General features: G+C 46.8%; 1 protein-coding gene across 5 annotated transcripts in view; it reads right to left on the reverse strand.

Moving 5' to 3' along the window:
• LTBP2 (latent transforming growth factor beta binding protein 2) overlaps window positions 1-12,076 on the reverse strand; it is a 1,514,902-nt gene extending 1,502,826 nt beyond the window's left edge. For all 5 annotated transcript variants that reach the window (XM_069208495.1, XM_069208492.1, XM_069208494.1 and 2 more), the window contains exon 1: window positions 10,580-12,076. In XM_069208495.1, the coding sequence (XP_069064596.1) occupies window positions 10,580-11,091 (512 nt within the window). In that variant the 5' untranslated portion in view covers window positions 11,092-12,076. The remainder of the gene's footprint in view (window positions 1-10,579) is intronic.
• Between the last annotated feature and the right edge of the window lie 2,909 nt (window positions 12,077-14,985).

Consider the following 14,985-nt stretch of genomic DNA (forward strand, 5'->3'; position numbering starts at 1 on the left):
AGTTCTAGAAGTTCTGGAGTTCTTGAGTTTCATAACTATAAGACTATACTGAAAGCATAGCCGGTGTACCCTTCTGCTTGTCCGATCTGTAGGATTAGCCTTAGCCCTATACCTGGAAATGGTGTCAGGAGTCAGCCTGTAATGTGGATGGCAATCCTCTCAGGAAGCTGGTAGATTAGCACCAGCAGAACTGCATGTCAAACACAGCGTTTGTCCCAGGATGGTTGCAGCTGACCTGTCCATGGAGTCAACGTAACACTGCATTTAGACCTTCACTCATCTGGTCAGAGACTGGCTTCTTATTATGTTCTGACAGACCAGGCTAATAATCATAAGTCGCTTCAGTTCCCGTAAGGAATGAGCATATCAACCTAAAAGGCAGATGGCATTAGTCATGCAGCGAGCCAAGCTGTCAGAGGCAAATTCTTTGAGACCCAACCAAGACAACAAGCTTCTTGGATTCCCTGTCCGGGCCATCTCTATGGAAAGGCATCAGTTTTTTGCTTAGAAGATGACTACTGGACTACCAGACTCTCCAATTATGGGTGGGAGGACAAAAAGGGTCAGTCACTTGGAGCAGACTTATGGCGTCTGGCGATCTATCTGTAGACTGCTGGCCCGAATGCAGTTTCTCCCATGCAGCCACTATAGGGGCTAGGATAGCCTTACTGAAGGGAAGCAAGGGCTCTACAGAACCTGTGGAGAACTCAACATTTCCATCAGAATGTTACACTTAACTTCGACAGAAGGCAAGGTTAGCCTTTAAACAACTGTTTTAAAAGATTTGATGGCCTCTAAGGCAGGGTCGGAGGGGTACAAAATGGTTCCTTCTGGAGAAGAATCTAAGACACTGACATTCTCTAAATCTAGGTAATATCTGCCATCAGTATTATCACGCAGCAGGAGACAATCAGCTTCCGAGTTATCATCCTCTGCACATCCACAGTTCTTGTCCTCCATAACCAAGGCATCTGAACAGAAAGTTTCCTTCGAGTGGGCAAACATTTAGGTACTGGATAGGTGCTCACAACATGGTTCATTGTTAAAATTCGCCCTGAACTTTTCTTTTGCCTTGCAGATGATACATTTGCCTGCTGATTTCTTGGCTAGTGGTAGCAGCGCTGTTATTAACTTAGAGATTGGTGCTGAAGAAAGGCCCAAATCAATAGGGGAAGAGCACCGTAACCGGTTTTGTCACCTTAGCCGCCACGGTAGAGGCCCATGGAGGCACGGCATCAGTAGGTATTGGTGCCACCAGAGTCACCATGCCTGCGGGAACAGACATGCCACTTAGGAAGTAGCCAAGAGGGTTGCAGAGCCATCTTGAAAAGACAGCATTGCTGGTCAGAAGGCCTCAACGTGTGTAGGGTGGCTGAAGGACTAGGAAACTCTGGTCCCTACTTCCGAGGCGCTGAGGTGTCATCTGATGTCAAAAAAGAGTCTAATGTCAGGGAACAACGCTGCGACTCTCACCACTCCCTTGAACAGGACAGTTTTTTTTTAGGAAACAAAAAAGACAACTTCTCTTTTGTATGGTATATTTTATATTTTTTATGGGAAAATCATAGTAGAACATTTCCTGGATGGAGGCTTATCTTGGGGAGAGGAAAACCACATGGGAGTCTCCCTATAGGCCTTAACGAAAAAATAAGTTAGCTTATAACTATTGGCCTTAGGGTGCGACGAAGTGGAAGAGTCAAAGGCCGCGGCACTGTTTCCTGATCCTAGACACCACATGCAGTTACCATGGGGATTCAATTGAGACATCTTCTGGTGGCACTGTCTGCCACGGGTGGCCCCGCCATGTGGATGGAGGAGTGTCACCCCACCAACAAAATCCCCCCATAACAGAAAAATAAAATGTCAATAAACTTTGTTTATTACCATTTTATTTTTCAATGCCCCGCCTGAACCGAGTGTCAGGACAGGGCGTGGCACTTGCTGCTGAGTGGCAGCAGGGGGCTGTGCACTTGTTTATAGTGTGCATGTCTCTTTGGCAAGCCATCTTGCAAAGGCCAGCCACATATGAACACTTTAAACATCTCTAAACCAGCTGTCACACATGCACATTTTAAAAATCTCTAAATCAGCTGTCTTAAGACAGCTGGGTTAGAGAAGGCACAGGCCTCCAGTGCTCTGGTAGGTGCTGAGAGAGCCCACTCCCACCAATCCTGATGCTGGTTTCATGCTGATTACCAGCACGATACCAGTGTCAGGATTGGCTTGTGGAGTTTCCTGGTTCCCATGACCTTGCGCGTCGGAGCTGTGCGAGGCAACGCAACGTGAGGACAGAAAATCTTCTACAGGTAGGTGCCTTTTTTCACTTTTATTTTTATTGTATGCCCCCTCCTGCCCCCCACATCGTAAATACGAGCTTGCCGCCATTGCATTCTGTCAGGCCTGAAGCCTGAAATCCCATGAAGAAACATTTGGCTACATCACTATTGAAAGCTAAGAAATGTATTGGTGAGGGAACTCTGGCCCACGTCATTGAAGCATGGAAAAACGGGGACTAACGCCAGCATTATGACTGATGCCTAGTGCAATCTGGTGATGTCACATATGGAAGCAGAGTCATAGCTAGTGGTACTGGAGACTACTGCTGTGGAAAGGTTTTCCAGACAAGTCTGAAATCTAGAAAGTATTCACATGGCGATGGATCTGAGGAAACGATCAGAAGTAATAAAACAGTCAAGGAATGTCCAGAATACAAAAGAGTTTTCATAAGCCATAAACACAGTAGAGACCTAAACCACATAGGGTAAGAACACAGATTACATCTGAGACCATCAAGAGGTGAGAGCAGAGAATACATTAGAATAATCATGGCACACTTATAAGCACGAAAAATAACGGATCCATTATTAGGCAAACCACATGGTCTAACTCAGAACTACTCCTGATATTCATGAGGAAAGAATGGGAACTACACTTGGGGTATTGTAGAATAAGAGCAGAGACTACATTAGGAAAATATTACTTAAAAGTTTACACTTTAGTAGGGGGTTCATGAGATAAGAGTGCAGGATACTAAGAGACCATCATAAAATTGATAAGATTGAAAATGGACAGGCGCGGCCAAAGCGTTGGTCACTCCTTGCTACAGCTCATGACCAGTGGGACACGTTGTCACCTTACCCTTGGTGCTGACATAGTGATGGTGCCACAAACTGCCTTCCTACTCCTCTTGGGAGATGAGGGCACCTGGTGAGTGCGACATTCCTGCCAGGAGCCCATATTATAATCTACCGTGACCGACACCCCAAGCTGGTGATGCAGACCAACATGGTGACCACGCAGCTCCACTGACATCCCAGAACCTGCACACCTGAGACAGACTGCTAAGGCCTCTCGCTTCCTGAGCCGTAGAACACACAAGAGAGGAAGATGACCCAGCGCCCCCAAACTTTACACTCACCCTTTTATTCTCCACTGGGCCCCAGTATTTGGTGATGGGCTGCGGGTGTTGGCTTGGAAGGTGGCTGCATAGCTCCCCTCACAGCTGTGACCCACATCTAGTGAGGTGAGCTGCTGCTCCTCATGGCATTGCGGTGGGAACCCCTGCCAGGCTTCGGCCATACCTGCGCTCCCCCACACAGATTAGGACCAGTTGTTCCCCCCTGCCACCCTGAGCTGATGATTCTAACCAATATAGCAACTATGAAGCTCTGCTATGGTCCTGGAAGCAGCAAGCAACTGAGACAAAACTGAAGGGAAGTCCCTGTTGCCATGGAACATGTAAGAAGGGCGCTGGGCCAGTGGCACTGATGATTATATCTGATCCACTTTCCCCCTGAGGCACTGGGAGCTGGTGATGGGCCGCCATTGCAGTCTAATTGCCAGCCCCACAACCCCACTGGGGGCAACGCCTGGCAGGGCAGGCGGCTGCTCTACTGGCTGTTGTGGTGGGGAAACCTCACTGGAGTGCAGCCAAGCTTGCAGCCCCCCATACGGATTTGGACCCAGGTTTCCTACCCCCTGAGGTATATTAAGGAGGATATTTGGAGGGCTCTGGCCCGTGGCGTACACTGGGGGCACAGCTCCTCAGGGGCCTTGTGGGACAAATGCCCATTGGGAAATTGGACACCCCAAATTTTGATAGAAGCTGCCACCATTACTTGAGGCCCACTGTAGTAAGCCCTCATCCCTCACATTTGGTGGACACCCAGGACGTGCAGTGCGGGTGGATAAATCTTACAATGGGGATGGCTAACCAGCACTGGGGCCAGACCGGTTGGAGAGGGAGTGGAAGGATGCTGGTGAAACCAGCAAGATTGCAAGGGGGTCCCCTACGAAGCTGCTATCTGGGGTTGGCCTGCCTCCACCTATGGTACTGTTGGGGACAAGATGTGAGAGGCCAAATACAGCTGCACCCACCTAGGTCTGGTGGAGCAAGCGGGCTGACGGGTTCTACACCTCATGGATGGCCCTCTGTGGTTTGTCCTGGTAGTAAAATTAACACAGACTCAACACCTTGATGCCAGACCGCACCCCCCACATCATGGGCCATGGCATATCGACCACTGCCAAGGGACAGCACAAGATCAAAAAATACATGGGCCCAACATTTGAATCCCGATGAGCTATGGAATCCACGACCTCCATGCTAGGCCCTCTTGCCTCTGAAAAAACTGGGACTATCCTGCTGGTGATTCAACCCTCATACACAGCCCTCTAATCCAAAATTGAAGAGGTGGGTTGGAGGTCTGCCTTCTGGATCAGGACCTCTGTGGGTGGCAGACAGAGTGACAGAGGAAGAGAGCTGAGATTCAATACTGGAAGATACCCTGCAGGAACTTCAATCCACGGACTCTACATTGCCTGCAAAATTGAAGCTCCCAGGTGACAGAGCTGAGGATGCAGAAACCAGGACCGAGTGCTGCAACCTTTGCTCTGTGGACTTCCCACAGGTCACCAAAAGCAAAGCCCTGGAGACTTTCCTAGACAATTGGATTACCTCATTGGTGCCTTCATTCCACCTTTCCACCTGCTTCGTGGAGGACAGAGCACACACTTCCTTGGCGCAGAAACCTCTCCCCGGGGCCTCCCCACCTGACCATTTCAATAATACTAACTGCAGGGACCGGGAGTTCAAAGCCTTCAGAAATCATTCAAAAGGGTTAAAGTGAAACTTCTGACAATGAAACTACAATACATTCTGATGCATCCATCAAGACTCAAGGTCATCCACAACTCTAAGACCGTTTTCTTTGACAATCCTGAGTTGTCGTGGGAGTGGACAACGGAACAATGACCTTTGCAGTGCAACTCACCTGGGGGTGGGCCCCAGTGGAGGACGATCCCGGGCTTGTGCTAAGCCCCCCACCAGACACTGGAAACCACAATGATGCTGTCACCGGGTATAGACGGCTGTCTCCCACTATGACTCTGATAACCCCTCCCCTGTTCAGAACCAAGGCTCCGTCAGAGGCACTCACCAACCAAGACACTAGACCAAGAACCCGCTTTGGGCACAACGGACACTGCTTGAATCCTCTAGCAACCATGATGTTCAGACACCTGTGTCCTTTGTGGGCCACAACAAACCTGAGTGGGGAGCACTCAGACTTACACCTCAGTTTGAAGTAGTTTGTTTTGGGGAGGTGGGGCAACAGATATTTGTGGGAGGAGTGAGGGGTGGTGAATGTTGGGGGGAGGACATGGATGTTTAACAAGTTAGCAAGTTCCAGCTTTATTGGATTGCCGTTTTCAATGCTCTTTTAAGTATCACAATGCCTTTCACTACACCTACGGCCTTCACACCTAACGCTCACAGAACTCAACATCACTGATAGAGGACCCACAGTACAGGCCACGCTAGTCGCGCATGAATTCCCCCCCCCGCCTTTATAGGCTCTTCACCTTAATGACATGATGTTTCAATGGCCTTAACGATCTTATTAAGCATGGGGCCGTGCTCAGCGTTGCTAAGGTCCATGGACCCACTGTTCTGCTCCTACAAGAAACTCACCTGATGGGTGTCAACTTCCCCTTCCTTCCCGCTATGGCAGAGCCTAAAATGCAGGATACATGCAGTGATCTAGGAGAGGGGCAGTACTCCTCCATAAGGTATTTCCTTTGGTCGTCTCTTGTGTGAGACAAAATATTGGCCACTTGGCTACTTAAAACCCTGCCACAATTGGTCCACCCAGATCAATGTGGATTTATACCTAACAGAAGTACCAGACATTGTCTCCAAAGGCTACAAATGTCCCTGACATGCCTATTCCTATTCAGAGACCAAATACTGCTCCTACTCCTAGATTTTGAGAAGGCCTTTGAATCCGTCAACTGGGCATTTCTTGAAGAGGTGATGGAAAAGGTGGAGTTGGGTTCTAAATTTAGATAGTTCGTTTGAGTACTCTATTTCCGTCCCTGGGCCCAATTCTGCATTCAAAGCATCCTCTCTGCCCCTTTTTCAATAGGCTGCTGCAACCGTCAAGCCTGCTCTCTATCCCCACTCTGCATTGTCCTTTATGCAGATGAAGTCCTTCTCTTCCTCTACCGACCCTCCCTGACGATTCCACAATTGCTTCAGATACTCACCCTGTATGGAGAGGCACTGGAATTGATTATTAAGTACCACAAATCAGTCCTGGTCTCCCTGAAGGGAGATGAGCAAGTGATGACCTGGATGCCCCATTTCACTACCCGCAAACTCAGCTCCTGCTAGTTAGGGAAACGTAGCACTCGAACCTACCGTAATCTTGGACCTTAATCTGAAGTCCTTTATGGAAAGGCTCACAAAAAACATGAACAGATAGGCGTGACTCTCTCTCAATGTCCTCGGCTTTGTAGCCCAATTCAAAATGATTGTGCTACCCTGCCTATTGTACACTTTACAAAATTATCCATTACTGATTCCACATGCCTTGGTTCCTTACTCTGATCGCCAAGATATGTGCATTCTCTGGCTTAATTGCCAAACCACCGTCCACCCAGACTGCCCAGGGTAAATGTGTACAGTCATCCTACAATGGAGGTATGGGCATGGCAGATGCCCAACTCTGTTACTGAGTGGCCCACCTGTTGGTGGTCAGTGAATGGCTTCCTAAACCGACCCGGGTAGTCCTTATAACATGGCGCTCGGCATTGAAGTGTTCTAGCTGAGATAAAAAGATCACGTTAGGCATCCTGCTATGGACAGGACGACAGCTGTTTCACTCGGTTTAAAGAACTCGACTAGATCGGAATCTCCACTGATGGAGATGTGTGGCGGGGATCTCATACTAGTCATTCCAGTCCCTTCAGACTGACTACACTCTAAACAAGTCTCAATTCTTTAAATATCTACAACAAAGTCGTGCTTTTGAACAGGACACTGATTTTCTTGGTGCAGTTCCAAAGAGCATCTGAAAGATTTACAAAACGCTCATACTTAGGGCCATATGTCCGAACACGTTTTCCCATAGACTCAGAATGGGAAAAAACCTTTGCTACATCTGGCCCTTAATTCCCAAAACCTCTTTGCACCATGCATTCCTGCTGGGATGGCTGCCCCCCCTAGTCGACTCTAACTGGAAGGACACGTGTGTCAGCGACAGGGTTAGTTGCCTCCTCAAGGCGCAGACACAACTATATACATGCACGCAGGCACATTGGCATTGGCTACCTGCTAGCACTGCCCAGGACCACGAGCGCACTTCTTTCACTTGGTATGGAAATGACCCCAAATCGTGCAGCACTGACAAGCGATCTTTGAATAACTGGGGAGGCCCAGCCACAGAGATATCTCTCTTAGGAGTCCTGAATGACACAGTGGGAGACAGAACCTTCGTGGGGACTGGAAACGTGCTGGCCAATTCGCCTAGAGAGACATAGCGAAACTGTGGAACTTCGCCTCCTCTCCTCCCTTGGTCGGCTGGAAACGGGTGATGAGCTGGTGTGCCCAGAGGGAAGAGGCACTCTATGTATCAGGCGGCTGCCCCAAGAAACATGGCAAAATATCGTGGAAATGGTCGCAATACCGTGGCACGCCACAGAACACTGTGGTGTGTATCAAGTGATTTCCGTGTACTACGTTTGTCTTCACTATGCACAGAGCTATGTAATGTTGTGTCATTTGGTTCGAAACAATAAAATTCAGTTTATAAAAAAAATTCCCTTGGGCAACTGTGGGATAACAGTGTAGAGGGCACCTAAGAACTATGACATAAAAGTAGACAGTACCGCAAAGTAGAGATAACCTGTCCTGAACCAGCATGAGAATGCTATCAACACAAGTTAGCCCTGGGGAAATAAAAGCGGAATGCAGTAGCTGCGTTAATCCGGCTCTCTCCTAAATAAACCCTTAAATCAGCGTTCTGCGTGTCACCCAGGTTAAATAGCAATGGGGAGAATGTTCTGTCTTTAATGACATTAATGCTTATTACTGTGTGGGTTTATTAATGTAAATCTTTAATATTAATTAATGTGAGGGATTTTCAATGTTCGTTATTGTGTATTACTGAGCTACACCGTTAAAGCTAATATTAAGGAGTGATCTTACTAACAGTGAATACTGGGTGGACCATTACAGGTAGTGACTGACTGAGGCCAGTTAAGCTTCACCTGAATGGGACCCCAGTTGCTAATTATTTTGAGGGGAAAGGTACTCATCTCACTCAGGCCGTCTTCAATTCTGGGATTTAAGCCTAAAATCATTGCTATCCGGTGTGTTATTTTAAAACGTTCACTGCAACCAACACAAAGCTTTAGCACTAAGAATGCGTCAGATTAACACACTACAGCATAGCACTGGATACTGTGTCCCGGATGACACGGAGCCATCAAGGACCTTTTATATGCTGCCTGGAAACAATGAGATGTATAATACCTCAGGTGAATTATACATATAATTATCAAGAGTGACAAAATCATGAGTCACAGATCTCCATCCATGCCATTTTTTCAAGATACCCACATAAAAAAGATGTGCGCACTATAAAATTCAATAGAAATCGTTTTTAGTTAGAGGTAAACCTGAAAAACTGGCATTGATTTGGCACTTGTAGATCCATATTGGACACCCCTAGCCTAGAAACACCAATGCATACACTGTCTGGAACCATTGCTCGTTGCTGCCAACAGAGCCAATGACCACTTCACTGTCTGGAATAGGGGTCTCCAACCTTTTATTCAATAAGAGCTACTTGTGTTCAAAGAAAATTATCCTGAGCTACTAATATTATCAGTCTTGTAAAAGGCGTTGCCTATTTAGAATGCCTTATCATGGGTAATACATAAAAACCATAGCTGCAAGTGCCCCCGGAACCAAGGTAATAATGTTAGTGATAAGTCTCCCCTGTGCCTTACATCAGCTTATGAGTTCTGAAAATATGCACATTTTCGTCTCAAATACAGTCTTTTCAATGTTGGTATATAGATATTAATTGATCCAAGCAAAAGCTTCGGATTTATTAGGATGACCTCACACACACAAGCTACTTACAGAGAGCTGGAGAGCTACCAGTTGCTCACGAGCTACTCGCTGGAGAAGCCTGGCCTGGAAGAATTAATGGTCATTATTGTCTGGGGACATGGACACATGTTGCATACTCACTAGCCCTTCTCTCCATTGAGTGTGTCTGAGACAATTCCTCAAAAACTTGCAGAAGTGAGGGACTGGTGCAATTAAAAGTATGCAACATGTGCATATTAGTGAACAGGCTATGTCAGGCTTCTGTCTGAACCCCGGATAATAAGTATTTGCCAATGTGTTGCCAATTCAGAGACCATCAGGAGATAGGAACGCACAGTGCACCTTAACAGCACTAGCTAGGTGTTAACTTCATAAATGCCTATACAGAATCCATTTACCCACCTTACCCGGCACAGGATATTAATACACGGTACCATGTACCCATGCCAAGAAAAGAACACTAAGTACAGAGCATCATGAGACAAATGTGTAGAGAATACTTCGGATCATCATGAGTTTCATAGAAGAACAAAGTGCACCTAAGGTATCATAAGAAAACAGCACAGTGTACATCTCAGACAAGTATAGGATGTACATTTGAAACTTTCATTAGAAAGACCCCAGAGTATAAATGGTGTCAACGTGAGAATCTCACAGATTACACCTAAAGCATCATAAGAAAAAAGCAGAGAGAACTCCTGAAGCTATCATGAGATAGCCCACAGTGACTCCAAGACTGTCATAAGATAAGTGTGCAGAGCACATATGAGAACATTTTAAGCAAAGATGAGACAGTACTGTTTGCCTGAGGTTATTACGAGACAGCACTTGGTAAGTACCATGCGATAAATGCACAAACTACATTGAGCCCATCATCATATAAGGGGACAGAATACATCTGCTTCCATCATGGGCCAGCACACAGTACACCCGAGACTATCAGGGGATAACAGTACGGAGTAACCCTGCCACCACTGCAACATAAGAGTAGGTGTACACCTGAGGCTATCATCATATTGTCCTGAGTGGGACTATCAAGAGACTCATATGAGTCCCAAAATACATCTGGGACAATCATCGGGCAAATGAGCACAGAGAATACAACGGGAGTGAAGCAAGGAGGCAACGCAGACATTCAGCAGACAGGCTGAGAAATCTAAGTGCAGAAGGGACACTTACCCCATGAACCTGGGTCTCTGGCTGGTCACCTTGGACCGAGGCACCTGTCGAAGTTTCCTTCCCTCTTGTAGCTGATTTGGTGATGACTCTGGCCTCAGAGGCTCTGGTGAGGAAAGTCCAGCCTTTTCTCTAAATATTGGTTGACTCACTTGTTGAGATAACCTGGATGTGGTCTTCAGGTGCTGAGCGATGGAAAGCACTCTTATATCTTGGTGCTGGTTAATACCCACTCCTGATGGGTTTTTGTGCCGGGCATGTGGGCTGCTCTGGGGGAGACGGGATGGAGAACCGTGCCCAAGGTTCCCAGCACCTCTCAACATGCTGTAGGTCTTACCTTGGCCTGTGGGTGGGTCACGGATCTGTCCCTGGATAACAGTCTGGACCCTGAGCCTGGCTTGGGCCTGCTCCCGAGGCAAAGGGTTTGCGCCCCCAGTAGAGTCTCGCTGGGACACTCCGAAACCCCATAACAGAGTGCAAGTCACCAGAAGACATGAAACCATCCACGAGTGCATCCTCAGTGACTTATGAAGACCACTAAAAAAAGCTAACACCTAACGAAGGCCACTAAAGGGTTCAGCCAAAAGATATTACCAAAGGGCGCCACAATCAAACTAGAAGAGGCATGCGAAGAACGAATACCATCAAGAGGACCCAATAAAAACACCACTAAGGTTTGCCACTCATTAATGGGAAGCTACGAAACAAAGCCACAAAGGGCATAACTAGGGGATGGCACAAATAGAAGTTACCAAAAAGTAACAATTAAATCACCCAAGAACGCAACCAAGGGAAGCCATCATTGAAAACTACGAAAGTATTTCTCCAAAGAGAATAAGCAAGGGCAACCAACAGGGGAAGCTAGCCCAGGACACACGGGCTGGGTGTGGGGACCTGGTCCAGCTTGGAGAAATTGACCCTCTATTCTAAAGTTCTGGTGCAGCGGAGGTTCCTGGTACAGATAAAAGTTCAGGTGCAGCAGCGGGCCCTGGATCAGGACGAAAGGATCGGGACTTGGAGACTTTGTGCCCCTAGTCCAGCAAAGCACATTACAGGAGGTGGAACTAACGGCACAGAAATTACAGCAGTCAGATGCCCTGTACAACAGAAAACAGCAGATTCCTGACAGCACAAAGTGCAAGGCAACAGAGGGATCTTCGTGTAACACAGAGCAGAGTGTAGCCTGGTACACAGCACGGGGTACGGTGCAGTAGAAGCTCCAGAGCACCGGTGATCCCTAGAACGGCAAACGGGAGAAGAGCTGCCCCGCACAGCACGGGGATCCTTGTACAGTGCGAAGTAGTGCAGCAGTCTTCTAGCTGCGGTTTCTAGGCAATGCAGCAGGGGAGCTCAGGAGCAGCACAGATCTCTTACAGCTGAGTCTCAGCTGCCTTATGCTGGCGGAGTGTGCCTCACTCGGACTGGGCGCTTTCCATGTGTGCCGGAGGAGGTTTAATCAGAGCAGCATGTCAGGCTCCTCCTGCCGCCTGCACTCCCCTCCCAGGCAGGGAGCAGTGGAGCTTTATGGGGCACCACGTCCCTTCCCTCCCTCTGTGCTGGCATGCCTTGTTCTCTGGATACATACGGCTTCCACTAATTCACTCAAATGATCTGTCACTCACACACTTTTCCTCCCTGGCAGGCTTTCTCTGACGAGCAGGTTTACAATGCCGAAACTTGAAATGCGGGTCCTTAAGTGACATATTTCTCTTTTCCTCTCTTTCCGTCATTGTGGCACCCATTCCCTTTCACCCCGTCCATTCAGCTCCAATTCTCTCATGTGTTGCCAATCTACCCTCAATTTTGCTCTCTTTGATTGGTATTTCTCTCTTTCTCTTCTCTTTCATTGACTTCCACTTATAGACTTTCTGTCTCATTTTTACCCCTCCATGGGAAAAAGCCTGGCCGGACTGGAAACTAAAATCATCCCTGGCAAAGATGTTGAATGCAGCCCCACACTGCAAGAGGCCAATAACAGAAAGGGTTTTGAGGGGATGGTTGGGTCATGGCAACAAACCCTGCCATCAATACAGCTTCCTAGCCGCCAGCATAAAGCTTCTTGCCCATCGCGGAAATGCTAGAACTGCCAGTATCTCCTTCGTTTGCTCCTGCTATATACATATTTCTCTACCTGCATATTCACTACCAGTGGTGCGTCAAAAGAACACACAGAGCAAGTATTACTTCCATAGCAAAAAGCGGCAGCTAAATCGCCTATGGCTGCTCGTGGTGCACGGCGCATGTACCTCCTGCAGTCAGGGCCGGCTTTAGGGTGGTGCGAACGCACTGGGTGTTGACCGGGATTTGGGGGGGGGGGGGTGGGGGCTGACCTCATGGGGCGATGTTTTTAACAATTACTTAACGTAACTTGCGATTTAAAAGCACTTGCTGAAAAGTTTCTTGGCGTTCAGCTTTCAGTACGCAATTAAAATGTCGAGGTAACTCTTGTGGTTAATGTTATTGCTAGAGCAAGAGACGTTTTGTCCAGTGGCAGTTCCGACTCTACATAAAGTAGCGCAGAGGGTTAATATGCCTGCTGTAAAGAACAGAACTATGTTCTATGCAGTGATTAATTTGTAAATACAAAGGTGCGGGTGCCCAAAGCCCTCCTCCTACACGAGGCTGCTGTAATTAAATGTGTGAACATAGAATACTGAGGCAGCTTAATCCTGAATCCATCTCAGGCCTCTTCAATCCATATAAGGCCACTCCCTGCCCCTTCCGCTCATCCTTGCAGCTTTCTACTTTCTCCCTTTGTGACGCTTTTTCGTTTTTCCCTTCATCCGTCTTTCCTAGATGTCTTTTCCTCACAGAAAATGCTTGAGGCAGAAGAATAAGCCCCGGCCCTCAAAAATAAGTGCCGGTGCTCAGCACCGGAAACAAAAAGCACAAATTAAGCACTGGTTCTATGTGGATAGCTGAATGGATTAGTAAAGCCAGCATTTAGAAGCGATTTAAAACAAATGAAATGTATGTGAGAGGGGCTATGGAGAGATGAGGGCCACTTTTGCCGGGTGGTAGTGCTGGAATCTGAGGAGTTGGTCGTGAGGGGCGCCAAAATAGATTGCTGCACTGGGAGCCACCAGCGCCAAAGCCTGCCCTGCCTGCAGTAGAATTAGGGGGGGGGGGAAGGGGTGGAAAGAGCACCTTGTTAATTACAGACTGCGTGCAGTATCGGGTCAGTTTTTTGTCTGCCCAATCCAAATTCTGCGATATGCAATGCAGAATAATGTGCAAACACAGTCTTTGAGACTTTCTCTTCCCCATATGGTATCTTCCTTGTAACACTGTTTTGCTTCCAGATTGTGTCTGAAGGAAAGAGCATGGGCAAAAACCTACATTATGGTTACTTCCCAATGCAAATCAATGCGACTGGAAGAACTAGTAATGCAGCTATACATCCATTTACAGACTTATAAGCACAGTAAACAATTGGTTTAAACACATCACACTGCAAGCTTACGCAAGTAATGACACAAGCAATAACACAGTCTTCATCATATATACACACAGACTTATTCGTATACCAACACATCTAGCATTACACAAACAAAACAGAATCGTAGTTCGTCCACACACACACCTACCAAGAATAATATGTAACATCACTTATATATATATATATATATATATATATATATATATATATATATATATATATATATATATATATATATATACACTTATATATATATATATATATATATATATATATATATATATATATATATATATCACAGTACACATGCCAGCATGTACCCACACATACATTCCACAGTTTGCAATAGTGTCATTTCAAGAACATTATCATACCCTACATAGAACCTTTCACACCCTAATAAAACACAAGCTGTAGCAAGTAACAACCGGGATGGAAGTTAAGGATGACTAGGGCACACCTATCATAAGACCTCAAAAAGTAAAGGGCACACCTATCATATGTCAGCCCAAGCAACACCATACATCAACACAGCCAACATCATACACCAACGCACCCTCTATCACATTTCCACACAATACACATCACACAACATACCAAACATCACATGTCCACACATCCAACGTACATCCACTCAAGCACTTCATATCTGCCTAACTACCATCACAGGACAATAACCCACCACAATACACACACACAACAAACATTCACAAAGGAAAGACCTGAAATTGGATGCACTGAATACACCAGGAGCAATAGTGGGGCACCAACATATGAAAAAAGAGATGCTAGAGGGTACAGTGAGTGGGCATAGAGGTAGGAATTCACAGCCTGCCAGTGACAATGTCACACATCAAACTGTAAAGGAAATGTGAAATAACAGTCTTACCTGTGTGCCATTGGAAGTATTGACAAATGACTGCACTTCTGTTGTCATCATCCTTATCCTCTGCCTCCTCATCTTCACTGT

This window comes from Pleurodeles waltl, chromosome 9 (genome assembly GCF_031143425.1).
Source record: "Pleurodeles waltl isolate 20211129_DDA chromosome 9, aPleWal1.hap1.20221129, whole genome shotgun sequence".
NCBI classification, from domain to species: Eukaryota; Metazoa; Chordata; class Amphibia; order Caudata; family Salamandridae; genus Pleurodeles; species Pleurodeles waltl.